This window comes from Populus euphratica, unplaced genomic scaffold (genome assembly GCF_000495115.2).
Source record: "Populus euphratica unplaced genomic scaffold, PopEup_1.0 scaffold32.1, whole genome shotgun sequence".
In the NCBI taxonomy this organism is placed as follows: domain Eukaryota; kingdom Viridiplantae; phylum Streptophyta; class Magnoliopsida; order Malpighiales; family Salicaceae; genus Populus; species Populus euphratica.
The window spans coordinates 636,153-661,373 of NW_011499861.1; the positions used below are offsets into that span (position 1 = coordinate 636,153).

General features: G+C 33.6%; 4 protein-coding genes and 1 non-coding gene across 5 annotated transcripts; 3 read left to right on the forward strand and 2 right to left on the reverse strand.

The window, feature by feature from the left end:
* The first annotated feature begins 6,100 nt into the window (after positions 1-6,100).
* On the forward strand, positions 6,101-8,989 carry LOC105124754 (transcription factor bHLH13-like). The gene has a single exon (XM_011024866.1). It carries the CDS (start codon positions 6,818-6,820, stop codon positions 8,672-8,674), a length of 1,857 nt encoding a protein of 618 aa, XP_011023168.1. The 5' UTR covers positions 6,101-6,817; the 3' UTR covers positions 8,675-8,989.
* Positions 8,990-12,401: 3,412 nt separating this feature from the next.
* LOC105124755 (protein DEFECTIVE IN MERISTEM SILENCING 3-like) lies at positions 12,402-16,564 on the forward strand. Its single transcript, XM_011024867.1, has 7 exons — positions 12,402-12,514; positions 13,853-13,958; positions 14,125-14,350; positions 14,791-14,982; positions 15,087-15,407; positions 15,591-15,815; positions 16,192-16,564. Exons 1-6 carry the CDS (start codon positions 12,494-12,496, stop codon positions 15,775-15,777), a joined length of 1,053 nt encoding a protein of 350 aa, XP_011023169.1. The 5' UTR covers positions 12,402-12,493; the 3' UTR covers positions 15,778-15,815; positions 16,192-16,564.
* A 421-nt stretch (positions 16,565-16,985) lies between these two features.
* Positions 16,986-19,774, reverse strand: LOC105124756 (zinc knuckle (CCHC-type) family protein). Its single transcript, XM_011024868.1, has 4 exons — positions 19,318-19,774; positions 19,100-19,205; positions 18,669-18,759; positions 16,986-18,405 (listed from the first exon to the last, which is right to left on the reverse strand). The coding sequence occupies exons 1-4, from the start codon at positions 19,630-19,632 to the stop codon at positions 17,451-17,453; spliced, it is 1,467 nt and encodes a 488-aa protein (XP_011023170.1). The 5' UTR covers positions 19,633-19,774; the 3' UTR covers positions 16,986-17,450.
* Positions 19,775-21,634: 1,860 nt separating this feature from the next.
* Positions 21,635-21,706, reverse strand: TRNAQ-CUG (transfer RNA glutamine (anticodon CUG)). The gene has a single exon. It is a non-coding gene; the product is annotated as a tRNA-Gln (tRNA).
* A 473-nt stretch (positions 21,707-22,179) lies between these two features.
* CYP703A2 (cytochrome P450, family 703, subfamily A, polypeptide 2) lies at positions 22,180-24,137 on the forward strand. The gene is made up of 2 exons (XM_011024869.1): positions 22,180-23,261; positions 23,397-24,137. The coding sequence occupies exons 1-2, from the start codon at positions 22,335-22,337 to the stop codon at positions 24,033-24,035; spliced, it is 1,566 nt and encodes a 521-aa protein (XP_011023171.1). The 5' UTR covers positions 22,180-22,334; the 3' UTR covers positions 24,036-24,137.
* The last annotated feature ends 1,084 nt before the right edge of the window (positions 24,138-25,221 follow it).

Here is a 25,221-nt window from a genome sequence, read left to right on the forward strand (position 1 = left end):
TGTGCATGGCTGCAGTCCTCCAAAACTCGATGATTTTGCTGAGTGAACGTTTATCATCAGAGATTGGAATGGTCGAAGAGTACAATAACCATTTTGATCTTTATAATGAAAATAAAAACACAACCCCCACCACAGTCCAATATCTGCTTCAATAATTTAACCTCTGCACATGATCCATTTGGAAAAACGATTTGAGTGGCTGTTGTGAGACCTGTGGCCCGGCACAAGTTTGTTCTTGTCTGCAACATTATCAGTAAAAGGAAATAAATATCTCCAAGCCATCAATCCTACATCTATCTTAACTAATCCTACTCATTTTAAAATTAATAATCATATAAATTTTTAATAACTTTAAAAATACTTAAAACCCATAATCATTGAATAATAAACTCAGAACCCTATAGTTAAACTATACCTCCAGATTATTACCGACGCTTGCTTGGTTATTAAAGAGATGCGAGGGTCCTCGTATCCAAAGCATGATGGCAATAATTTAAGTGCCTATGGATAATACTTAATATGATGGTAAGTAAATGAGCCCACGATAGATTTTGGCTTTGTATCGCTGTCAGCTTTTATTTGCCTTGGATTCTACTCAATTTTTTTTTTTGGGGCGGGAGACTGGTGCTGTTGTGTCCACATAGTCAAATCTTTTATTTCAGCTTCGAAACCTCAAACTTATCAACATTCGATGGCCTCCTAGGATTTCTGTGGTTAGCTTTCAACATCAATATTAATTGAAGGCCGCAACCTCAGCGATTGGTTCATTTCTTTCTCGAAAATATCAAAGCTGGTTACCACAAATGAATTCGGGGTTTTATATATTTTGTTAGCCCATGGAACGCTAGGACCCACCCTTGGCGCCCTCTCCTTGCTTTCTCGATGATGATTCAGTGCCTTTAGGATATGCTCTGCGCGCTACACAACACTCCCATGGCCTCTCGGAAGAGGTGAGTTTTAAGATCCGCGGCCACCGCATGTCGTTCCTGCATGTAAAATAAAACATTAAGTACAATCACATGATCATTTAAATAAATTAAGATGAGAAATAACTTGAGGGATTGAAAATAAAACAATAATATTTCTTTCTTTAAATTACATTTTTAAAAATAAAATTTAAGCTTAAAAATCAACTATGTTTATCCATTAATCATAAAACAGTGGAGAGTGGAGAGTGTACCCTGCTTTTCCCCTTTCCTCACCTTTTTTTTCTTCACTATATTTTCATTGTTATGTAAAGTAAATAGTAGAGAATGTTTTTACTGTTCATGAGCCTGATCGAGTCTTCTTTAATTCCCTGCCAATCTTTGTTGTTTTGACTGCTAGCTAGACATCGTTACCGCTCAATATACCTTGTTTTTTCTTTTTTTCTCCTTTTTCTTTTTCTTTTGTAGTTTCTCATCTTCATTATTTTGCAAAGTGAATTAATTTATTCTCAACGGTTAAAATTGCATATGAACAGTGAAAAACATCTTCATTGCTTATAGGCTGGACCGAGTCCAGTCCAAATCTAAATATATTGGATCAGATCCAACCCAATAAAATAAATAAAAAAAAAAAATAAAAAAATTATTATAAAAATTAAAGAAATTTTATTCCCTTTGATGTATTATCAACCCTATAACTTTAGCTAAATATTTAATCATAGAACATATATTCACAGGATTATATAACAGGCACCTAATCAGTTTACTAGTGCTAAAACAAGTGCTGAGACTTTTTTCATTCTTGTCCTAAGCATAATATTCACTCGTTACTTAATTGGCATAAAATTTCACTCAACAGAAATAGATATTTACGATAATTTCCCTTGAATTGTTACAAAATCAATTTTCAATCCAATAGCATCTTTTATTCCCCCACTGCTCATTTAAAATATAAACTTTTCTATCATTTGTTGACAAGGTAATGTCATATGGATTATTCAATTATTTTCACGATAATATTAACAAAATATTTATTCTGCCTTTAAAATCAAAAAAGATATATTTCAATTGCTTCTCATTTTATTTTCAGTATAATAAGATGTTATACCCAATTTGTTTTCACATATAAAATAATAAATGAAATGCGCAAAACCTACCTTACCGAACAACTATACCAATAATCTCACTCGAGGTCGTGGCCTAGGAGGAAAAGGGATTTGTTTCCTTTCTTTGCACTCAGATTCGATCCTCTCTGTATAAGTCTGTCATTTTCGTGATATTTTACATGTCTATTAGATTTACAAGGTATTTAATGGACCTGAAAACTAGTCGTAGTGTCCATAAACTGGCACAAGGTATTTAATGGACCTGAAAACTAGTAATAGTGCCCGTAAATTGGTCGGACATCCAAAATTATTAAAAAAAATAAAATTATACCAATAATCTGCTAACAAGATTTTAATTGGCCTTTTATTGTCGGTAATTGTTTATGTCTTCACAAATGCATAAGGGTATAAGTGTCAATTAAAGGTTATAATGACAACTTTAACAGTGGAATCACAAGGGAGAAAATAGCATTCAAACCAAGATTGGTCTTAATTAATTACACGTATATAATTAAATTTAAAAATCAACCATGTGAACCATCGTATAATTAATTCAATATAAATTTAAAATTTATATGGTTTTCTTTTTTAATCATACAAAGTTCACATGCAATTCAAATTACATATTAATTTGTTCCTTGGAGTGCGCATACAAAAACCATGTTGAAAACTATATATGCACAATGAACATTATGTTTCAGAAGGATTATAACTTTATGTCCGAAAAATGATTCACAAACATTAAACGAAATATCTCTGTATAAATACTTTTATCATGCAAATAAAATTATTATGACCGTTGGATATTTATGGGAGTTGCTAACATTTTAGTAACGGTTATTTTACAAACATTCAATATTAAGAATTTATATACAATCGTCTAATTAATATTTACTATTTGATCAGAAGAAACAAAAATAGTTGGAAAAAAAAATGCAATGATAATAAACACAAATGTTCAACTTGAGCATGGAAGAAACCAGCATGTGGCAGTTGCCCCACACTGCCAAAAAAACAAATACATATGAAGAATATATAATGTTGAAATCGGTAATGAATTTTGATGGGTAGAAAAATAAGATAAAATTTAAAATAAAAAAAATACATATGAAGAATATATAATGTTGAAATCGGTAATGAATTTTGATGGGTAGAAGAATAAGATAAAATTTAAAATAAAAGTGTTTTGAGAATAAGAAAATAATTTAAAAGAATTATAATGAAAATAAGAAATAAAAGATAGGAAAGAACTGCATGAAGGGTTTAAATCCCAGTTAAAAATCGATAGTATTATTGTAAAACTGTATTAAATTTGTAAATAAAAAAAATAATAAAATAGAAAAATAAATATATTTTAAAATAAAAAAATAGTCCTGAGAAATTAGTAAAATAACTGAAATGGTTATTGCAATTTTGAATAAGAAAATTTTAATTTTGATATAAAATTACTCATAACTCTCAATATAACTATTAGATTAAGTTAAAATTTTATGAATTAGATTAAGTTAAAATTTTACAAGGAATCTTTTAATACATTGATATATTTTAAATTAAATTTTAGGGTAATCTAGATTTATAAAGTCGATGCAAGAATATCAACAATTAAACCAAAAATAACTTCTATGTTTATTAATGGCATTTTCATAAATAAGTTGAGAAAACCGAAAATTCAGTTTCTTTTTTCCTTTTAAACTGTCGGCTAGTGTTGAAAAAAATTAGAAGAGAGAAAAAATTGAGAGTTTCCTCACTAAAATCCTAAACAAAAACTAAGATTTAAGGCAAAATAGATGAGGGGGTGGGTATTAAACATATCTAATTCAATAATTAAAAGGAAAACTAAGTGAGAGAGAGAGAGAGTAGAGAGAGAAAACTCACAACAGTAAGTGAAAAAAAAGAGGAGGAACAGAAAACTTCAACTGATTAACATTTCAAGTTTGTATTATTATCGGGTAAGACGTTATAAACTTGATTGTATAAAATTAAATAAAAATTAATAAAGTTTATGTAAAAATTAAATAAAAATTAATAAAGTTTATGCAAAATTTTTAAATTTTTAAATTTTGAATTAAGTTTTTTTAATATTAAATTTGGAAAAATAAAATTGTGAAAATGTGATCTTTGAAAGAAATAAGATATAAATAACTTTAAATAAAACATAATTGGAGAAGAAAAATTGGGTGTTCATGGTGAAAGTAGAGTCTATTTTTAAAGGGGGGGGAGAGAGCTTTTGGAATAAGATTAAATATTTGTTAGCTATTTGTATTTAGAATGTGTTGTTGTGTTGATGAAGATTGAAATAAATTTAATCATGTTATTTAGTTTGTTTAGTTGTAGTTGGATTATCATTGTAACTTGAAAAAAGATTGAGAAACTAATCAAATAAATAATTTATGATCATGAATTGGTTGATTGAATTGAATAATTTATGGTTAGTTATGGGAATGACTAGTTAAATGATCATTTGGTTATATATATTAAAAAAAATATTTGAAAGTATTGATAAAAAGAAGATCTTATAACATTTTCAACATATGAAGTTTTCTAAGGAGCAAATATGAATTATAAGATAAAAAATAAATTTTATGGACCATTTTTTTTATAATATATATAAGTTTTTAAATTTTATATTAAAAGATTACAATTTTTGAATTTTTTGTATTTCAATTAATTTAGTTATATACTTATATTATTTTGCCTTTACTGAAATTGGATACTAGATATGTTCGTAAACTTAAGTGATACTTAATTTAAGATATTGAATCCTTCTTGGATCTTTTTATTTAACTTTTTTATTTAATATTTTTTTAATTTTATCCTTCTATATTAAATTATTTGACCATTAGCTTAATATTTTTTTATATTTTTGTGGGGTTATTCTAATTTTATATATTAGGCCACAAGTTAGTTAATTTAACTCGATTTGAATTTAGAGGGTTTTCCAATGTTTTTCTTTAAATTGATTTTTTTTCATATTTATTTTTCATCATTTTATTTGCTTAAGAATTAAAGTGTTATTTTATTCAATGGGTTTTTTCTGGTCCCATGACCAAGCCATGAATTTAGCAAGCTGACTTGAGTCCGGATTTTTTATTCCCTTTTAAAATTGAATTTTTTAGTTCGTTTTTTAATATTTTCTTTATAAGTAATTGAGCTTTAATTTTTTTTTATGAGATTATCTTAATCTCAATTTAATTTTTACTTTGTTATCAAATAAGATTATCGAGATATTTTAAAAATATTTATTGAGTATTTTTATTATATTAACAAATATTTATTTTTTTCAAATAATCATGGAAGTTTTTTTTATTGTTATTATTTTTTTAATCGTATTATTAGATTAATAAAAATTATTGAATTCATCAAATTAATAACTTGAGTTTTTTATTATCATTATTTTTTTAATTATATTATTAAATTAATTAAAATTATTAAAATCATCTAATGAATAACCTGAGTTCTAATTTTTTTTTCTCATTTAAAAATATCAGCATCATCTTTGTATCATTTTATTATATTAAAAAAATTAACACGATTCAAAAAGTTGAAGCGATACATTCACAGTCTAGCATTGACCACCAATCTAAGTACATCGTACAGGAGCGCATCATTGAAGTGATAACAAATGTACACTACAAGCATCAAAATGTTACACAGGAAATATTTAAGGGGTATTTAAAAGAGTAGTTAAGGTTATTTTTTAAAGTGTTTTTTATTTAAAAATTTATTAAAATAATATTTTTTTTGAAATTAATATACCAAAACAATTCATCAACACTAAAATAAAAAAATTTAAAATAAAAAATAAGTTGCATCGCAGCACGGGTACTAGCAAATAAGGGAATCTCTTAATTCTGATGTCTTAATCGTCACTAAAAACATTGTTAACAAAACTGTTAATGAAAAGTCGCATGAAAAAAACGATGTTGTGTAAAAAACATTTTAAAAGTAGCACGGTGTGTGTGTGCTGTTTGTACGGCTTTTATTTATTTCTCTTTAAACAAGCAAACAAACTACACAAAATAGTTGCCGACTACTTCTCAACTTCCAACAGTTTTTCTTTCTCTCCTTGTTTTGTTTCTTTTTTCACTTTCAAAATACTAATTTCCAATTTTCTTTTAATTTAATCATTCCTCTAACCATGGTTAGTAATTTGATAGAGCTAACTATGGTCTACTTATGCAGTTAAGGAGTAAGAGAGCAAAACACCAAACTGCAAAGCAAACCCATTCTTCTTCCTGCTCTCTCTCTCTCTCTCATTCCCTCTCTCATTGTCTGCACTTTGGCTCCAAAGAGAAAAAAAGCCTTCCTTTTTCGCATTCCATATTGTTTCTGAAATATTTAACCTATTTTCTTTCTGCTTTCTGGGAATTTTTTTTCTAAATCTGTCACTTTCCCTGGAAATTTTACAGCACCTGAGAATAATTATCATTCTGCTACTTACCTCAATTGTTGTCTCATTATCCCAATCTGGTTGGCTCAACCGGTTTGTTTTCTTTCAACTTGTTTCTTATTTGCAATAATTTAAGTTTACTTTTTCTGTGTTTTCTCTGTAACATTAGATTTTTTTTTCAAATTTATTGAGTTCTTGAGATCTGGATTTATTAATTCAGTGTTGTAGAAGAGAAACCATGTGTGCTTGTTTTGTTTTGCTAAATGTATTAGATTTTAGTCTCTAGCTGTAATAGAAACTGGGGGTTTCAGTACGAAGATTTGATTTCGAGCAATAAGGTTTGAAGCTTTTTTGTTTAGTGGGTAGTTTAAAGTTTCAATTTTGGGGTTTTAGAAATGAAGATTGAGGTGGGTATGGGAGGTGGGGCATGGAATGATGAAGATAAGACTATGGTTGCTGCTGTTTTAGGCTCAAAAGCTTTTAATTACTTGCTATCAAATCCAGTAGCTAATCAAAATTTATTAATGGTTATGTGTGGCGATGAGAATTTGCAAAATAAGCTCTCTGATCTTGTGGACTGCCCCAACTCCTCGAATTTTAGCTGGAACTATGCCATATTTTGGCAGATTTCATGTTCCAAGTCTGGTGATTGGGTTCTTGGTTGGGGAGATGGGTCTTGTAGGGAGCCTAAAGAAGGTGAAGAATCTGAATTCACTAGAATTCTTAATATACGCCTTGAGGATGAGACTCAACAGAGGATGAGAAAGAGAGTTATTCAGAAGCTGCAGACTTTGTTTGGCGAATCAGATGAGGATAATTATGCCTTGGGATTGGACCGGGTCACTGATACTGAGATGTTCTTTTTGGCATCTATGTATTTCTCCTTTCCTCGGGGAAAAGGTGGTCCGGGAAATTGTTATGCCTCCGGGAAGCATGTCTGGATCTCTGATGCATTGAAATCGGGGCCTGATTATTGTGTGAGATCATTTCTTGCAAAGTCTGCAGGATTTCAGACAATTGTGTTGGTGGCTACTGATGTTGGTGTTGTTGAATTAGGTTCTGTGAGATCTGTTCCTGAAAGTATCGAGATGGTTCAATCGATAAGGTCATGGTTTTCCACTCGGAGTTCAAGTATCAGAACCAAGCCAATAGATGCTGCAGTTGCAGCAGCAGCCATGCCTGTGGTGAGTGAAAAGAAAGATGAGAATTCCTCGTTTTCAAATTTTGGGATTGTGGAGAGAGTTGAAGGAGCTCCGAAGATTTTTGGTCAGGATTTGAACAGCTCAAATCATGGTCATGGTTTTAGGGAGAAACTTGCCATCAGAAAGATGGAAGAGAGACCATCATGGAATGCCTACCAGAATGGTAGTAGGCCTGCATTTCCTGGTACTCGAAATCGCCTGCATGGTTCTAACTGGGCACAAAGTTTTGGTTTGAAACAAGGGACACCAGTTGAGGTTTATGGCTCACAAGCCACAGCGAATAATCTAAAAGAGCTGGTTAATGGGGTTAGAGAGGAGTTTAGGCATAATCACTACCAAGGTCAAAAGCAGGTACAAGTGCAAATTGATTTTTCAGGAGCCACTTCAGGGCCTTCTGTGATTGGGAGACCACTTAGTGCAGAATCTGAGCATTCAGATGTTGAAGCTTCGTGCAAGGAAGAAAGGCCAGGTGCAGCAGATGACAGAAGGCCTCGTAAACGGGGCAGGAAGCCAGCGAATGGAAGAGAAGAGCCCCTTAATCATGTTGAGGCAGAGAGGCAGCGGCGAGAGAAGCTCAACCAGCGATTCTATGCACTGCGAGCTGTTGTGCCCAATATTTCCAAGATGGACAAGGCTTCATTGTTAGGAGATGCTATTTCTTATATTAATGAGCTTCAAGCAAAGCTCAAGAAAATGGAAGCTGAAAGGGGAAAATTGGAGGGCATCGTGAGAGATTCATCGACATTGGATGTTAACACAAATGGAGAAAGTCATAATCGATCTGGAGACGTTGATATCCAAGCTTCCCACGATGAGGTGATGGTAAGAGTGAGTTGTCCGTTGGATTCGCATCCTGCATCAAGAGTGATTCAAGCATTGAAAGAAGCACAGGTCACTGTCATTGAGTCAAAACTTTCCACTGCAAATGACACTGTGTTCCATACATTTGTGATCAAATCTGAAGGATCCGAGCAGCTAACGAAGGAAAAGCTGATGGCGGCAATTTCCTGCGAATCCAGCTCATTACAGTCATTATCATCAACTGGGTAGTTTGAGAATTGAGTCTGACGTAGAGTCCATAGGCGTACATGTAGTGAAGAACTTTTTTAAAAGCTTCTTCAGAGGCATTGATATACTGCAAGGGTTCTTAAAAGGAGCTGGCTAGAAGTAGAAAAATGACTACCTATTGACCTAGTAGGGCAGCGAATTTTCTGTGATTGTTTATAGTATACATGTTTTGTCATAAGGAAGTATTCTTTCCAGATGAATTACATTTGTAAGTTTTAACAAGTGTATCACTGTTGGTTATTTAGCTATGATATATTTGGTTATTTTTTCTTTCAAAAAATTATTTTGTTTAATTAATTTCTCTCCTTTTCGTTTCCATGTTATGAGCGCTTTCATGGCTTATGTATGGTTTTGTTACCGCCTGACCGGCGCTTCTTTCTGATGAACTCAAACGAGCTATTGCACTTGAGACTTGCAATAGGAGATGCTACAGGTTCTGCTGCTTTCAAGCTGTGTCTTCTTCATTTACATGCCCTCACTCTCGATCAACTTTTCTTTCACGTGGGAGGCTTGGTGGTAGGTTTGTGATGTGGTCGTGTCGTGGAAAGGTCCGCTGGTTGTCATCAATTCCCGACTGAAAAGTTAGAGATTTTCACATGTTCCGCGTGAGATTACTGTTTCGAGGGATGTGTTTCGAGCAGTTCTCTCTTATCAAATATTTTTTATTCATAATAGCGTATTTATATAATATTGTTTTTATTTCAGTCGAGAATAAAAAATAATATTGTTAACTAGAAAAGAAAATCTTTATAATAAAAATTTAAACTCACGACACTAAATAAATATGAAAAAAAATATAAAATAATCTTAATAGAGAACCTTTAAAATGCGTTTTCCAAGCTCGGCGATGAAAAAATATCGCATTTTAACAAGAAATTTCAATTTTTCTTCTTAATATAAAAAAGGAAATATTACTGTTTATGTTTAACAGCTTTAAAGAGATTCCTAGGCGAATTTTCTTTTCTCTATTGTCTTTATTTTCTTAGAAATCAAGTGAAGCTTCTTTAGATGCGCATGACGAATCCTGTTCTCAAATTCTAGGAGACCTCTCCCCTTCCGTGAAGTCTTCGAGGTGGACATTGACACGAAACAATAGTGTTCATCGCCACAGTAACACCACCAAGATTCGAATAAAGCGGTGCTCATGAACCAAAAGCGGCATCGCCATCTCATTTCTGAGCAATACAGAACAAGATTTATGATACAATGGCAGCCGGGTTGCACTCTTGCCACCCGTGAGTATGTTCATCCAAGAGAGGAGTAATGACAAAAATCATGTGGTATTCGTGTGCCCTAGAAGAAAAGGTAAAAGCTACGACTTCGAAATAATGCAGGCAGAAAAAGTGTGACAATAACATGGTAGATGCTCTACTTCACCAAGAACCCGTGTCAAAATTCGTGTGAACATTCGAGTGATTGGAGTCTTTGCGTGTGGATTGAAAAATGGTAAAAAGAAACCCATTTTATTATGTAGTAAAAGTAAGAGAATGGAGGTTTAAAATATAACTTTTTTAAAGTGTTTTTCTATAAAGATATTAAAATAATATTTTATTATTATTATTTAATATTTAAATTCCACAGCGCTCGTGAAATTTCCATGACGCTTCTTCAGTGGGTCCTCTATTATCCTCACATTTATTGTTTAAAAAATGTTTCCTTTGCCTCGGAGAGGCGTTGAAAGACCCGACATGTGGTTTTCTAGTACGCAAAGAGGGAAAAAAGAAACACACGCCATGTGATGGTCAAGTTCGCAGAGCCTTCAGTACAATCGCCAAGACTACTGCATTGAAACAACGATTTTAATATATTGTGGACCCGTTATTCTCCGAGAAAAATACAGTGTGGACTTATCAAGCAATTTGGGGTCTTCCGAACTCCATCAGATGGGCTTGCCGATGGCTGACCGACTGAAAAGAGGAGAGGAAAGGCGTAGTAAGGGTGTGTGAATAATTTGGTAGCAAGAGTCAATGCTAGTTATCTCGGTTTGTCGTGGTGTTCGATAGATTAAGCCACCGTCTAGATGGGAATCAGACTTGCTGTATTTGGGTTCGGTGACCATGTCCATCTTCTTATTTTACATTATCCTACACGCGCTTTTCACTAGAGCGCCATCATTTCTGGTCGACTTCATTCTAGCTTTCTCGGAGGACTGGACTGAACGGGCTTGGAACGATTGGTTTATCCCATACCTGCAACAGCGCACCTATAAAATAGAAAAAGAAATTATCAGTTTATGACAGCTTTCACAGCCCTGTGACATTTAACAACACCATCCAACTTTGGATCAGCTTATTATTAGCCGAATAACATACACCTTTTCTTCTTGAAGTTAATTTACAATTTAGTGTTGTTTTTAGCAATGGGCTAGTTTTTGTGGTAATGATTTAAAAATATAAAAAAAATTTAATTTTTTTTAAGTATGGTTTGAAAAAAACAGATTTAATATATATATATATATATATATATATGATTAAAACTAATGTGAGATGTATTTTTGCATATAAAATAAATAAAAATAAGTCTTTATGAATTAAAATCATTTTATTTTAAATTCTACGGAACTAAAGTTTAAAACAATAGTAAAAGAAATGGAAGGTATTTATTAATCAAATAAGTTTTTCTTGTAAATAAGTAAAAAAACATAAGTATCTTTTTGGAGCTGGTTTGGGAACCTCAAAATTTAAATTATAAGTATCTTTTTGGAGCTGGTTTGGGACCCTCAAAATTTAAATTGTTTTATTTAAAGTTATTTTTTTATATTTTCAGATTATTCGAATGTTTTGATATAAAATATAATTTAAAAAAATAAAAATAACGTTATTTTAATATATTTTTAAACAAATAAATATTTTAAACCATAATTACTTTAACATTTTCAAACACATCCTTACATCTTCATTTCTCTTTACCAACAAGAAGAAGGAGAAACTATGGTTCTAGATGAATTATTTTATTATTTTTCTTAGATTGAGAAAATTAAAGAAGGCAGTGAACATGATCTAATGTTCAAAAGTGATATATATATTTATTATTTTAAGAAATACAGTGTCCTTCGGAGGATTGCACGGTAAGTTTTGTGAGGCCTGAGAATCACCAACCGGACTAATAAGGGCTTAACTTTCTACATTATACTATGGTTCTAGATTTTTTTTTGACATTAATAAATCAAAATAATCAATATATATATATATATATATATTTTGAAGTAAATAAATATATATATATATATATATACATTTTGAAGTAAATAAAATAATTTTAAATTTTTTAAAAAATATTTTAAAATATAAAAACAAGAAAGCTAAGATTTTAAAAGTGGGTTTAGATTGCATTTCAAATGGTGTTTTTTAAAATTTAAAAATTATTTTTGCATTTCAAATGGTGTTTTTTAAAATTTTAAAATTATTTTTTTTTTTATTTTTTTAAATGTTGTTTATATGCATTAAAAATAATTTTTTAAAAATAAAAAAATAATTTTACTATATTTATAAAGTAAACTTGCCGATGCATTAGGTGAACTCTTATTTACTATTCCATTTTTTTTTAATTTATAAATATCTTCGAGGGAGCAATCTAATAATTTTGGATCTTTGAAGACATGTTTGAAAGACTTGTGTAAACAAGGACCAAGTGAAAAATGTAATCTGTGGGACCTACTATTCATGGCTGTTAAAATTACCTGATTGCCATTGTCTTTTGAATGTCGGACTTAAGCTCTGGTGTTTGATAAAAAGATCGATTCTCAGGGGAAAATTCATTGCAGACAGCGATTGAGAGAGACGCAGCACTGCCCTCTCCAGCATGCTTCAATCCAACTCCGAGGTTATGTTCTCACCTCTCTGTTTTGTTATTTGCAACATTTGCCATTGCTTGCTACTAGGGTTGCAATTGACCAATTTTTAAGCTTGACTAAACTCGAGAGTTGTCATATTCAAACACCATATTTGCTTAAGAGGATGAAGCATTGAGGCTTCCCACATTGTCATCATGGTTTTGTGGCTGTGTCGTGTTCTTTCCATTAAAAAAAAACGAGCAATACGGGGTCCTCTTGTGTTCTTGTCGATAGCTCCGGACTTTTGTTGTAGCCTAGTCTGTGCTAGTAAGGCTCGCAACGATTAAGGAGTCTTTCCAGTGTCCCACGCTGGGGAGTTCAGGGAGGATGAAGCATTGAGGCTTCCCACATTCTGTTATGATATTGAACAAAACAGATTGGATTCGAATTTTCACGGCTCAAGAATTGAAAAGTTTCCGATACATTCTGTTGAATGGTAAATCAAATATAAGTGGACTCCGCAGAATCTCTTTTCTTTTTATGTGACAGATATTGAAATCCCAACCAGGTATTAGGAGAGATTCCCAGATTTATATTGACTAATAAGATGAGCACTTATTTCATCCCTCTGAATCTATCCACGTTTCCTAATTTCCGCCCTGATAAACAAAGCACGAAAGTTCAATAAATTTTAGTAATTTTAGCCAAGTTTTATGATCATTCAGGAAATTGTTTACATTAATTTTTGAAGTACTTATTACCAAAGCATACATTTTGTTTTCAAGCTTGTTTTTTGAAAAACCGGACCTAGTTTGTTGGTTAATGAATGAGTTTGAACTAGCAAGTTGTCGAGTCCATTTTAGTTCAACTTGGTTCGCTTTTGATTCTATTGCTGATACCTTGTTACACAAATTTATTTTTTTGAGGAAGTTGTTGCGTGAAACTTTAGGTTTGTATGGTTGTAAGAAAAATCTTCAGGATGAAACAAACGTGTTTCATTTCATAACAATGGATTATCTGTAATTCCTTGAGAAAGAAGTCATCCGATAGAATTTGTTTTGCCTACCTCTACTTGTTTTTTCTTACCAAAATCAGTGCCTTTTTTGTGTCAAAAATACTATTTACTTTGTCCTGTAACAGACTTTGAACATCATTGTTGAACTGAGCATTTAAGAGAGACACTGTTTTGTAATCTGCATCATGGGTCACAAGATGGACTCTCTTAGAAGGTTAACGGTTCCATATCTACTAATGCAGAGCCTTTTTCATTTTTCTTTAATCTGCTCTAACCCTATCAAGCATATGCCATTGTACTCTGTTTGAATGGGTCAAGCAGTGGTCACTTGCAGTCCAAGCCTTATCAATTTTTTTGTTTCAATGATCTTCAGGATAATTTTGAGAGACCGATAAAAGATATCAAGAGGCATGAAGACAACCTAAAATTTTTGAAGTCACAAGCAAATCATATAGATGAATCTATACTTGATCTGCAAGGTATCCTTTTTTCTTTTGTATCATATGAATGGCAACCAGACTCGATCAAGGAGATTTGCTAAATTCAGCTTTTATGATACACTTGGCTTTTGTATTTGAACGTTTTTATTCAGCCAAATTTGTGTATTACTGCTTGATCCTTTCCTTCACTAACATAATTTTTCAGTGAGGCTTGGAAAGTATCATTCCAAAGATGCAGCAAATGAAAACAGTGACCTTCACCCTGTGGAAGAATCAACACAACAGATATTACACCAAGAGCAATCTGCAGCAGGTATATTGTGCAATGTAAAATCTTATCATGCAATTCACGCATCGAATTTGTCACTGATCAAGGATGTGCTAGGTATTGTGGCTACTCTTGCCAGAGTTGATAATGATACTCTTAGCAGGTTAGTACCTTTCCACACTCGCCCATTTTCCTTTTGGCATAGAAATAGAATGACTAGAGATGCACCCTTCATTTTGTCTATTTTCTAAAATGTCTCAAGCTCATTACTCACATTGATATGCTCCTTATCATGCTTAGGATCATCGCAGAACTTTGTTGTGTCTTCATTTCTGCTGATTATATGATGAAATACCACAAGTATAACTCTCAGGCAGGAAAATTCATTCTTTGCAACCTTAATTACATCCTGAATCTGATGAAAGTGGGGTTTCCGCTGATGTATGACCTAAAATGCAACCATTTTGGTGGTTTCTCTTTCTCGAAATAAATGAATATCCCTATTCCCAATTGTATTGCTAACTAATGTAGTGGTTTATAAAAATTACCATGAGTTGAAAACTTCTTTTTCCTGAAATTGCTCCTTATGTGCCCTTAAACCAGGCTTCTCTCAGAGTACTTGGGATTGGAGACTATGCTGGGAATAGTCTGCAAAACATTCGATGGCATTAAGGCTTTAGAGAAGTATGATGGAGATGGAAAAATAAAAGACATAGCCGGTCTGCATGGTCTTGGATCTTCAATTGGGAGGAAAATTGATGGTCGATTTACTGCATTTTGCCTTGAAGATTTGAGGCATAGACCCACTTGTTGTCCTTGTTTCTAAAGAATTTACTTATATTTCTTTATCGGTAATGTTTCTGTTGCTTAAGGAAATGTTGACTGCAACTTATTAACAGGCCATTTGCGGGCGGTTTTATAGCCAATGATCCACAAAAGAAGCTTGCTCTTTTAAAGCCGAAGTTACCAAACGGGAAGTGTCCTTCTGGATTTCTTGACTTCGTGGTGAACATGGTCAATTTGGATGATCGGAACTTGTTTTGTGTTACTGCTGGTGGACATGGTCTTAGAGAGACATTATTCTATAACCTATTTTCTTACCTGCAAGTATACAAGACTAGAGCTGACATGCTTTCTGCTCTCCCATGCATAACTCATGGAGCCTTGTCCTTAGATGGTGGGATGATCACGAAAAATGGTCTCTTTTTACTTGGCAGCAGGTAAGTATGGATTACCTATCAAGCCATTTGTGAATGAGATTTTTTTTTTTATGTGTGTGTGTGTGTTTGAGAGTCAGCTTATTATGATAGTTGACGCACATTAGGAGTTGTTAATTCGTAATGGTCCTTTCAGTATTACTTTTTTATGATGTTTACCCTATTGTAAAATCCATTTGTTTCCAGGGAAAATTTTGAGGTGAAATTCCCATTGATCACTGGGAGATCTGGTTTGTCTTTGAATTATAGTCAAATTGAAACTAGGATCAGGAAGTTGAGATGGGAACAGCATAATATTGAGCAGGATATGCGAAGAGAACAGCAGTTGTTGGATAAAGCTAGGGCTGCTTCTTCAGGCAAGCCACAAGTATGAGGCATGCTCCAACAGAAAGCCAGGCTCTTAAAATTCAGGTATGGTCTCGTAGATATTTTAGCATGCCTTAACCACTGATATTCATGATGGAAAGGGCACTAATACTACATTGTGATTATTCATACTGGATTGTTGCTTGTATTTTATTTTGGCTTGGCCATCTAAATGCCAAAAACAAGGTAAAATTTGTGTGGTTGTCCTCGAGCTTGTCACAGACTTGCTGTTACCGTTCCTTCACTTTCATTGTGTCACAATATCCGTTTGAAGGCTGCTGTTGCGTGGTACATTTTTTTCATTTGTCCAGTATGCAATTCTGTTCGAGTTCTGAATGTGCTAATCAGATGCATCGTTTTGAAACTGCTTATCTTAATGAATACCTAGTTACCTCTCAAATTGGCTTTCCGATGTATGCAGGACAAATTGAGAACACAATCCGATGAATTTCTTCTGATGCATAGAGAATGTTCAAGCTAGAGGGGCTGCGGAAGGTGTTACTTCAACTTGTGCTTTTGTCAGCAGGAAATTGTAAATTGTTGTTTTGTGGTCGGTTGAAGAAACGCTTTTGGGAGTTTTTCACAGGCAGGGTTTGACCAAGGAAAGTACAGCTAAACGCAGATTCTTTTAAAACGATTATAGTATTTTAAAACGATATGGAAGAGAATGAATGACAGCCCTCTACTGCAGAGGGGACCGATATGAATGCATCTCTCTGAAGCTTGAAGCGCCTATAGGATCCTTGCTCTGTCTATATATATATATTAAAAAAAACGTCCAAATATTTTCTCGACTCCACGAGTCTTTTTGGGAACATGTACCGATTCCATCAGTGACGTAGTTACTAATTCCGTCAGTGACAGAGGATGGAGAACCAGTCTAATAAAGTTGGCTTCTGTTGCTCCGCATGAATACCCGGTTCGTCAAGCTTTTGGTAGGTTTGGCCCGTGACAGGGTTGAGATCCCGTGCAATTTTTTCCCAGGTTGCTCAGCAACCCGCAGACTCGGTCTTAGGCAACCTCTCCACTCTACTTACTAGTTGCTAGCTATGGACAGGCAAAAGCTGGCAAATTTCATCACCCCCGTGCCAAAACTGCACTGTTCGTTCATGCAAGTGACAGGATAAGTACTTTTCCGTCAATGAACTCGTTTAACTAGAGGCGGATGCCCCTCTTTTAGAAAAACCATATCAAGATTAAAGCGAGGAACTAACAAAGATTAAAGCGAGGAACTAATAAAGGTCAATGTTCAACTCTTCAATGAATACTAAAATTACAATATGCCCCGTTGGGGCAATTGAGAAAAAGGTTGTCAGACCTCAGAAAATGTAATGTAGAAGAGCAAATCAAGTTAGAGCCTATAACATCTCTATGATTCTATTAGCTTGACAATTAGTGAGCTTTACACTTAAATCCAGCTTCGGTTCTATAAAGATGGGTTGTCGAGGGGAAGCAAGGAGGAGTGTTGATACAGATCACCCACTACCAAGTTCTGCTGTTGCAGGGAAACAACCATAAGATATTTTCCAACGGGATGCAGGACCTATTGTGTGAACACCTGAAAAAACTGTCCAAGGTCCCCCAACAAAAAATCAGCCTTGCAGAGGCATAATTGCTTCTGTACCACCGAGTTGGAAACAATCTACCTCGCTACAATTAAATTATCAGAATCCACAATAATTAGCTACTGCAGCGCTCTATGTTCACCTCTGTAACTGCAGGTGTAGATGAGTTTTCCTTGCCATGCTTCTCACTAGCTCCCCGGTCAAACTTTTTATCAGGACAGTGTTTAGAAATGTGTCCTTTCTTCCCGCAAAAGTAGCATGTCAAGGACTTGTTATTATCTACCTCTATATCTCGTTTCTTCCAATGCAACCCTGGCTTCTTCATATCTCTGATCCTAGGTCCAAGATACTTGGGATGATGTGAATGTAAATGATTGGAGGGCTCCCCTGTCTTATCTTGATTGCGAGACTCTTCCTCAGCCCTTACACGGTCCATTAATATCCAGAAAGGAAGATACTCCTCATGCATCAACTTCATGCAGAAGTCCTTCCAAGATGGAGGAAGCTTGGAAATGACAGTGCTAACATGAAAGTTCTCATCAATAAACATTCCTGCAGCAACAATTGCATCTGCAATGCCATTGAGTTCCTGAAGTTGGTCAAAAATCGATTTTTCATCAACCATTTGAAATTCAATGTACTTTTTAACTTGTGATCTCTTCGTTCCAAACTCCTCATAAAGGTAAACCAATTTTAGCTCTTCCCATAGTTCCTTAGCAGTCTTAATCTTCTTTGCATACTTGTAATAAATGGAATCAGATAGAGAATTCAAAATGTTGAGGCGACAGAGATGGTCATCATTGCACCACTTTAGCTCTGTAGCTTTGGCTTGAGCAATTTCTTCAGCACTGGCTGGCGGGCTTGTAGCAATGCTTGGGCGAGGTACAGTAAGCACATACACAATCTTTAATTGCTTCAAGAAAAATTCCATCTGTGGTGCCCAGAACTGGTAATTCTTCCCATCAAAACGGCTGACCTCAATATGAGCAATCTTGAAGGGGAGTTCTTGAGAAATAGAATCAGCCACTGGCTTAGAGATTTGTCCATTTTGTTCAACATCAAGGCCAGAACTGAATTCAGTGGAAAAAAAGGCTCAGAATAGAAGTAATTTCAACACATTGTTCAGCTTCATGCTTTCTGACTAAGCATCATATTTGAGGATTCAGCAAGGCATGATACACAAAAAGTTAACAACTAAAATATAGAGAAGTGCAGACCACTTTATGCCATTTCTATTCTTTGGGCAAACAATTGTATAACTATATTAAGCATGTAAAAGATGTCACAACACCAGAGACAACTGACAAGGTCAATCTTATAACACTCCTCTCACCTTAGCATTGATTGCATCTTCGTAATGGCTTCCTCTATTGCAGGCACATTTTGCTTGATGGCTGTCCATTGTTCAGATGTCAAGCAAATTCCTGAAAAATATGGCAGCGCAGACAAACCCTGTCAGCACAAATGCAAATCGCAGCAAGATCAATAGTAAATTGATTAAAAGCTTGGAAACATATTCGCCTGTCAACATATCTGCATCTACTGCGCTAACTATTGATCTCAAGAAAAATATCCTATAAAGGATCCTATATCAGGCTCACACAAAACTTCGATCCATACACCACAGTTCCTTTTCTCTTACAGACACTGACATCCTCGAGATTGCTCATATTGCATGTTTACGCCACCATCAAACACAATTAAGGCAGACCTAAAATAATAGTAAATAAATAGAAGTTTACTGATATGAGCAAATTCGATCACCTATTTTAGAAGGAAGCAGGTTTCCATCTTTCTGATAAAAGTCCCTTATCGACACGAATGATTTCCCTTTAAATTCTTGAATCGTCACGCTCCTTCTCTCTGATAGCTAAATTGAAATAAAAAGTCCACATTAAACATAAAACACTTCAAAATCTAAAATAGAAAAAACAGGTTTCTCCCATTTTCTCAGCGGCCAAACAGAAAATTAGGGTTTTTACCTTACAAATAACGCGATTACCATCAGTACCAACCTCCTTCTTAGTCAACACTTCCTCGTGTTCTTCTTGCAGTGCTTCCTTAGTGTCTTCTCTTACGTTTCCATTGGCTTCTTTACCTTCCTCGTCCATGGTAGAGAGCAAAAAGGACTCGATAACGCCTCTTATGAATTTCTTGTGTTCGATATGGGACAAATCGAAGTCGAGTCGCTCAGTGGCGGTGGCTCGAACTTTGAATTCAGTGATTTCGTCCATGTTAGCGTGTTTTAGTATGTCAATTACTGTTTCCTGGATTTTCCGCTGGAGCTCTGGGTCCATAATTTTGGGTGGGACGAAAATTAATTTGGGAAAGAGAGGGAGATAGAGAGTTACGGTATTATAAATTGAGTAGCGAGTTAAATTTAAATTAAAAAAAAAAAGGGCATTTGCTAATGCTGGTAACTAACTGGAGGCTGTCTTTTCAAAGAGATTCACTGGCCAATATTAAAGACGAGTTAGCCAGTCCACTTTTTTTAAGCAAAGTTAAATTACATTATTGTTCTTAAAAGGCAAAAAATTATTCAACTTCGAGGAATTTTTTTAGTTTTTCAAAATTATTTGCAAAAGCTTTTATATCCTCGAAAGAAAGAAAGAAAGAAAAAAGTTTGCACATAGGGATTCTTTACCTTTGTCTTTTTTGTTTTAAACACTAGAATAATAGGATTGCCCTTCAAATTAATTTTTTAAAGAAAACCTAAGGCTAGATTCAAGAATGTTTTAGTCCTTTTCTTCTAGTTTTCTATGTTTAGATTTATATAGGATTGTTTTATAATTTTAACAAATTAGATAATATTAAAAAAAAATTATTAATTCAAGTAAATGTACGTATCATAACATGATAATTCTAGTATCATTCGAATGGTGTATGTAAAGCTATTTGGTTATCAAATTTTATTATTTAGAACGTCATTAAAAATAACATGTCTTTCTATTTTTAACAACGTGGCATTAACTTATGACAGAGATATAGTATATTTTTTTTTTCCTTTCTTTTAGCCTAGAAATTCAAGCTAGCCATTCCAAAAAAAAATGTGCCTTCCAATTTTTATTCCTATCAATTTTAGACCTCATTTTCTTTATTATTATTCGTTTTGCTTTTAGTTTTTTTTTTTCAATTCATCCCAGTAGATTTTAATTAATTTGATTTTTATATTTGATTTGGTTATCATCCTTTTTATTACTTTTTTTTTATGTTTTTTATTCTTTTCTTGATTTATTTTTTCTAATTTCTTTCCTCTTTATTTTATTGCATTTATTTTTTTATCCCATTTTAATCACCATTTTTTTTGTTGTTATTTAAAAAAATATTAATTTTTGTCCCTCAACATCTTATTTTTTTTTTATCTAATTTAGTCTTCATTCTTTTAATTAATGTTTTTTATCCTTTTCATAGTTTATTTTATTTATCAATGTAGAACTTAATTATTTTCTTTCATTTGACTTTTTTACCAAATTTGGTATGCATTGTTTGGATTCTATTTTTTTTTTGTAATTGAAAATTTCACTTTGTTATTTTTTTGTATCTACCTTTCTATAAGATAATATCGATTTCATGATCCAAACATTATTAAAGTTTTTTTATTTAAAAAATATATTTTTTTAAGTTCAACATTTGACATTTGGTTATTAAATCAAAGATTTTTTTTTTTTGTTATCTCAAGTGTACATCAGTCAATGTTGACATTAATTTCTTTTTTTAATGTTTTTTTAATTATCTAATTTTGATATTTTTTGTTGAGTTTTCCTTTTAAAAATCTATTTTTTATCTCAATTTCATATTGCTGATGGCAAGTTAACTTGGATCTACTCATCTTTTTTTTCTTGATTTTTTTATGAAATTAATTATTTTTTTAATTTCATCATTTAGTCCTATATTATTGACCCCTAAGATTTTATTTTCTTTATCTTTTTTAATTTATAAGGTTATTGTAAGTGCGGGTTAATCAAGTTAACTAAAGTTAATTCATATTTTTTTCAATATTTTTAAATTGAAATTTAATTTTTTTTGCCAGGTCTTTCCTTGAAAGTTTAATTTATTATATCCCATGTATTAATAAAATTAATTTGAGTTGATTCAAATTCAGATATAAACATAAAAATAAAATTACATAGGGTGAAATTAGAAAAATTATTCTAGTGGGGCAAAAATTCATTTTTCTATTTTTTATGCTAAAACTATACATATTGCTGGGGGCTGAAAACTACTATTTCCAGAGGCTGGAGCCCCGGCAGAAAGAAATCCCGCTTGCACTTGCAGGAAGGCAACATTAGGAGAAAAAGTAGGTTCCACCGAGATTTGAACTCGGGTTACTGGATTCAGAGTCCAATGTCCTGACCACTAGACCATGGAACCACTTTTGATCCCTGCAACTTCAAAATACTTAACATTACTTTATACTACTTCATCGACGCTGTCCTTTTAAGTGGAAATTTTATGTTTCTTTTTTAATCTTTTAGTTGACTTAGATTATTGATGATGACAAGGATGGGCCAGCTACAAAATTGCTAAGATCTGGGCAAAATGAAGAGGCTCATGATCCATTGGGCTGGTTTGATAGACTGATTAACTAATTCAGATCTAAATGAGTCCAACTTCTTTGCCTGATTAGGGGCTCATGCTATTCTGTCTACTGTCTATGGTTCAAAGTATTAAATTGGAGGATCATGCAAATGCTATTTCTTTGAGGTAGGATATCATCAAGATCATCATGCATACCATGCTTATCTTGAAAAATTAGATGCTCGAATACAGAAATCTAATTAACACAGGGTATAAATAAATGGGGAGTAGCAGATCACTTTTAAATCTATTTTGAGCAAGTTCGTAGAGGTTTAAGCTCAAGCTTCTATGTTTTCTATATTATATATAGAGGCCTATAAACTATACTTTCTCCTCTGAAAGCTTCATGGACTTTTGTTAGATTCCCCGTGGAGTCAAAGGTATAATCTAGCGGAAATTAGCTAAACATATCAGGCTGCTCATGGACATTATTGCCACCTTGTTTTCATTCCTACTCTTTCTGGTTATAGTTGCAAACTTCATGCTACGATGGGGAAATTTGAAGTCACAGCATAAATCCAAAAGGCTTCCTCCAGGCCCGCCAAGATTGCCTGTTTTCGGCAACCTTCTACAGCTTGGCCAGCAGCCTCACCGGGACTTAGCTTCCTTGTGTGATAAATATGGGCCACTAGTCTACCTTCGACTTGGCAGCGTGGATGCCATTACCACCAACGATCCTGAAATCATACGTGAAATACTTCTACGCCAAGATGAAGTTTTCGCATCCCGGCCGAGAACTCTCGCAGCCGTCCACCTAGCTTATGGGTGTGGAGATGTGGCCTTGGCCCCATTAGGTCCGCATTGGAAGAGAATGAGGAGGATCTGCATGGAGCAGCTACTAACCACAAGAAGGCTCGAGTCTTTTGCAAATCACCGTGCCGATGAAGCCCAACATCTGGTCATGGATGTTTGGTCCGGGACCCAAACAGGAAAGCCTTTGAACTTGAGGGAAGTGCTTGGTGCCTTTTCTATGAACAATGTGACTAGGATGTTGCTAGGTAAGCAATATTTTGGTGCAGAATCAGCAGGCCCTCAAGAGGCCATTGAATTCATGCACATAACCCATGAGTTGTTTCGGCTTTTGGGGGTGATCTACCTTGGTGATTATTTACCATTTTGGAGGTGGATTGACCCTCATGGCTGTGAAAAGAAAATGAGGGAAGTGGAGAAAAGAGTGGATGATTTTCACACTAAAATTATTGAAGAACACAGAAAGACAAGGAAGACGAAGAGAAAGGAGACTGGAGAGGAAGACAAAGACATGGACTTTGTTGATGTTCTACTATCATTGCCTGGTGAGAATGGGAAAGAACACATGGATGATGTAGAGATCAAAGCTCTAATTCAGGTGATGATCGCATCTCTCAAGATGGTCACTACAACACTCATTTCCATGGTTTTTTTTCTTTTCAACTTCCTTCCAACATTGTTTTTATCCATTTCCTTCTAACAATACGGAGCACCGTGGTTTCTGGTACATTAGGACATGATAGCTGCTGCTACAGACACTTCAGCTGTAACCAATGAATGGGCAATGGCAGAGGTGATCAAGCATCCACGTGTCCTTTCTAAAATACAACAGGAGCTTGATGCAGTTGTGGGTCCCAATAGAATGGTCATGGAATCTGATTTGGCCCATCTTAACTACTTACGCTGCGTTGTACGGGAAACATTCCGCATGCACCCAGCTGGGCCTTTGCTTATCCCTCATGAGTCCTTACGCGCCACCACAATCAATGGCTACCACATCCCTGACAAAACCCGGGTCTTTATCAACACTCATGGGCTGGGCCGAAATACTAAACTCTGGGCCGATGTGGAGGAGTTTCGTCCCGAGAGACATTGGCTGGCTGATGGGAGCCGAGTGGAGATAAGCCATGGAGCTGATTTTAAGATATTGCCATTCAGCGCGGGTAAAAGGAAATGCCCTGGCGCACCACTTGGTGTGACTCTGGTACTCATGGCTCTGGCTCGACTCTTTCATTGTTTTGACTGGACCCCGCCGGAGGGGCTAAGCCCCGAAGATATTGACACGACTGAGGTTTATGGCATGACCATGCCCAAGGCTAAGCCCTTGTTGGCTATGGCTCGGCCTCGCTTGGCAGAGCATATGTACCACTGATTGAAGATTTATCTGCCGTAGCGCTGTAATCGTGGCTTTTAAGTCTGGAATTATCTGCCCTTTTCTTATTATTATTGCTCTACATAGTGATGATCATTAATGCTAAAGCAGAATTTCAAGAAAAAATCTTATAGAATAGTCTGCAATATTATAATAATGTTGAATAACCATGTCTGCTCATTAGAAAATGAGAATTAATCTTAGCTAATCTGCAAAATGACTCGAGAACATGTTAACCATTTGACAAAAAAAAAAAAAAAGAATTTCTGCTGTGAACTTCTGAGTTTCAAAGTAAAATATATTTTAATATTGAAAAAAAAGGTAAACTATATTTAATAATAATAATAATAAAAAAAAGGTAAACTATATTTAATAATAAAAAAAAAGAAATGATTATTAATTATATATATGATTAAATAGGTGGTTCTGAGCTATACTATTTACTGGTTCAAATTTTTCCTAACATAAAAATAATGTTTAAGTGATGATAAATTTTTTAAAGAAACAACACAAATTTAAGAACCATGTCATTGACTTGACTAGATTCAATAAATTTAGTTAATTTAATAATATGATAAAAAAATATTAACAAAAAATAAAGTGATAATTTGTTTTTGACAATAACTAATTATAAAAAAATGAGTTGTCAGTGTCATAGATAAAAAAAGAATAAAAAATATCTTGAAAACTTACTGTCACTTCATCATTGACAATGTTTTGCCATAAAAAAAGATCTCATCAAGATAATTCTAATGACAATATGAAAAATTGCATGACGATACTGAAATATATCACATATATTGTCAGAGCAATGATCTAAAAAGCAAACCAACCAAAATATTATTAAGTAAGTATCGCATGCTTATGTTTTATTAATTAATTTAATTTAATTAAAAAATAAACTATCTTTTAAAAAAGTTAAATTTATTCAATTGAAATTGAAAAGAAAAAAATAGCAGTTAAAAGGACGAGGATTTAATGTAATAAAAAAATAAAATAAAATTTAATTTCAATAGATTAAATTGAAAAGAAAAAATAATAAAAAGGTACTTAAAATAATTAAAGATTAATTAGAAAAAAAAGAACTATAACTAAAACAAAAGTAAAACAAAAGGACACAATTCAATTTTGATTAGTTATAGCACATCCTAAGGCCATGAAAGACAAAAACGAAGAGAAAATAAAA

What these genes read in the sequence shown, in the direction of transcription:
- LOC105124754 (XM_011024866.1), top strand. Translation starts at nt 6,818, where the DNA reads ATGAAGATTGAGGTGGGTATGGGAGGTGGGGCATGGAATGATGAAGAT.
- LOC105124755 (XM_011024867.1), top strand. Translation starts at nt 12,494, where the DNA reads ATGCTTCAATCCAACTCCGAG. An exon ending in TGCTTCAATCCAACTCCGAG is followed by an intron (nt 12,515 to 13,852) that starts GTTATGTTCTCA and finishes AATGATCTTCAG; the next exon opens with GATAATTTTGAGAGACCGAT. An exon ending in CTCTTTTTACTTGGCAGCAG is followed by an intron (nt 15,408 to 15,590) that starts GTAAGTATGGAT and finishes ATTTGTTTCCAG; the next exon opens with GGAAAATTTTGAGGTGAAAT.
- LOC105124756 (XM_011024868.1), bottom strand. Translation starts at nt 19,632, where the DNA reads ATGGACCCAGAGCTCCAGCGGAAAATCCAGGAAACAGTAATTGACATA. An exon ending in GTAATCGCGTTATTTGTAAG is followed by an intron (nt 19,206 to 19,317) that starts GTAAAAACCCTA and finishes ATTTCAATTTAG; the next exon opens with CTATCAGAGAGAAGGAGCGT. An exon ending in AAGATGCAATCAATGCTAAG is followed by an intron (nt 18,406 to 18,668) that starts GTGAGAGGAGTG and finishes CACTGAATTCAG; the next exon opens with TTCTGGCCTTGATGTTGAAC.
- CYP703A2 (XM_011024869.1), top strand. Translation starts at nt 22,335, where the DNA reads ATGGACATTATTGCCACCTTGTTTTCATTCCTACTCTTTCTGGTTATA. An exon ending in AGATCAAAGCTCTAATTCAG is followed by an intron (nt 23,262 to 23,396) that starts GTGATGATCGCA and finishes CTGGTACATTAG; the next exon opens with GACATGATAGCTGCTGCTAC.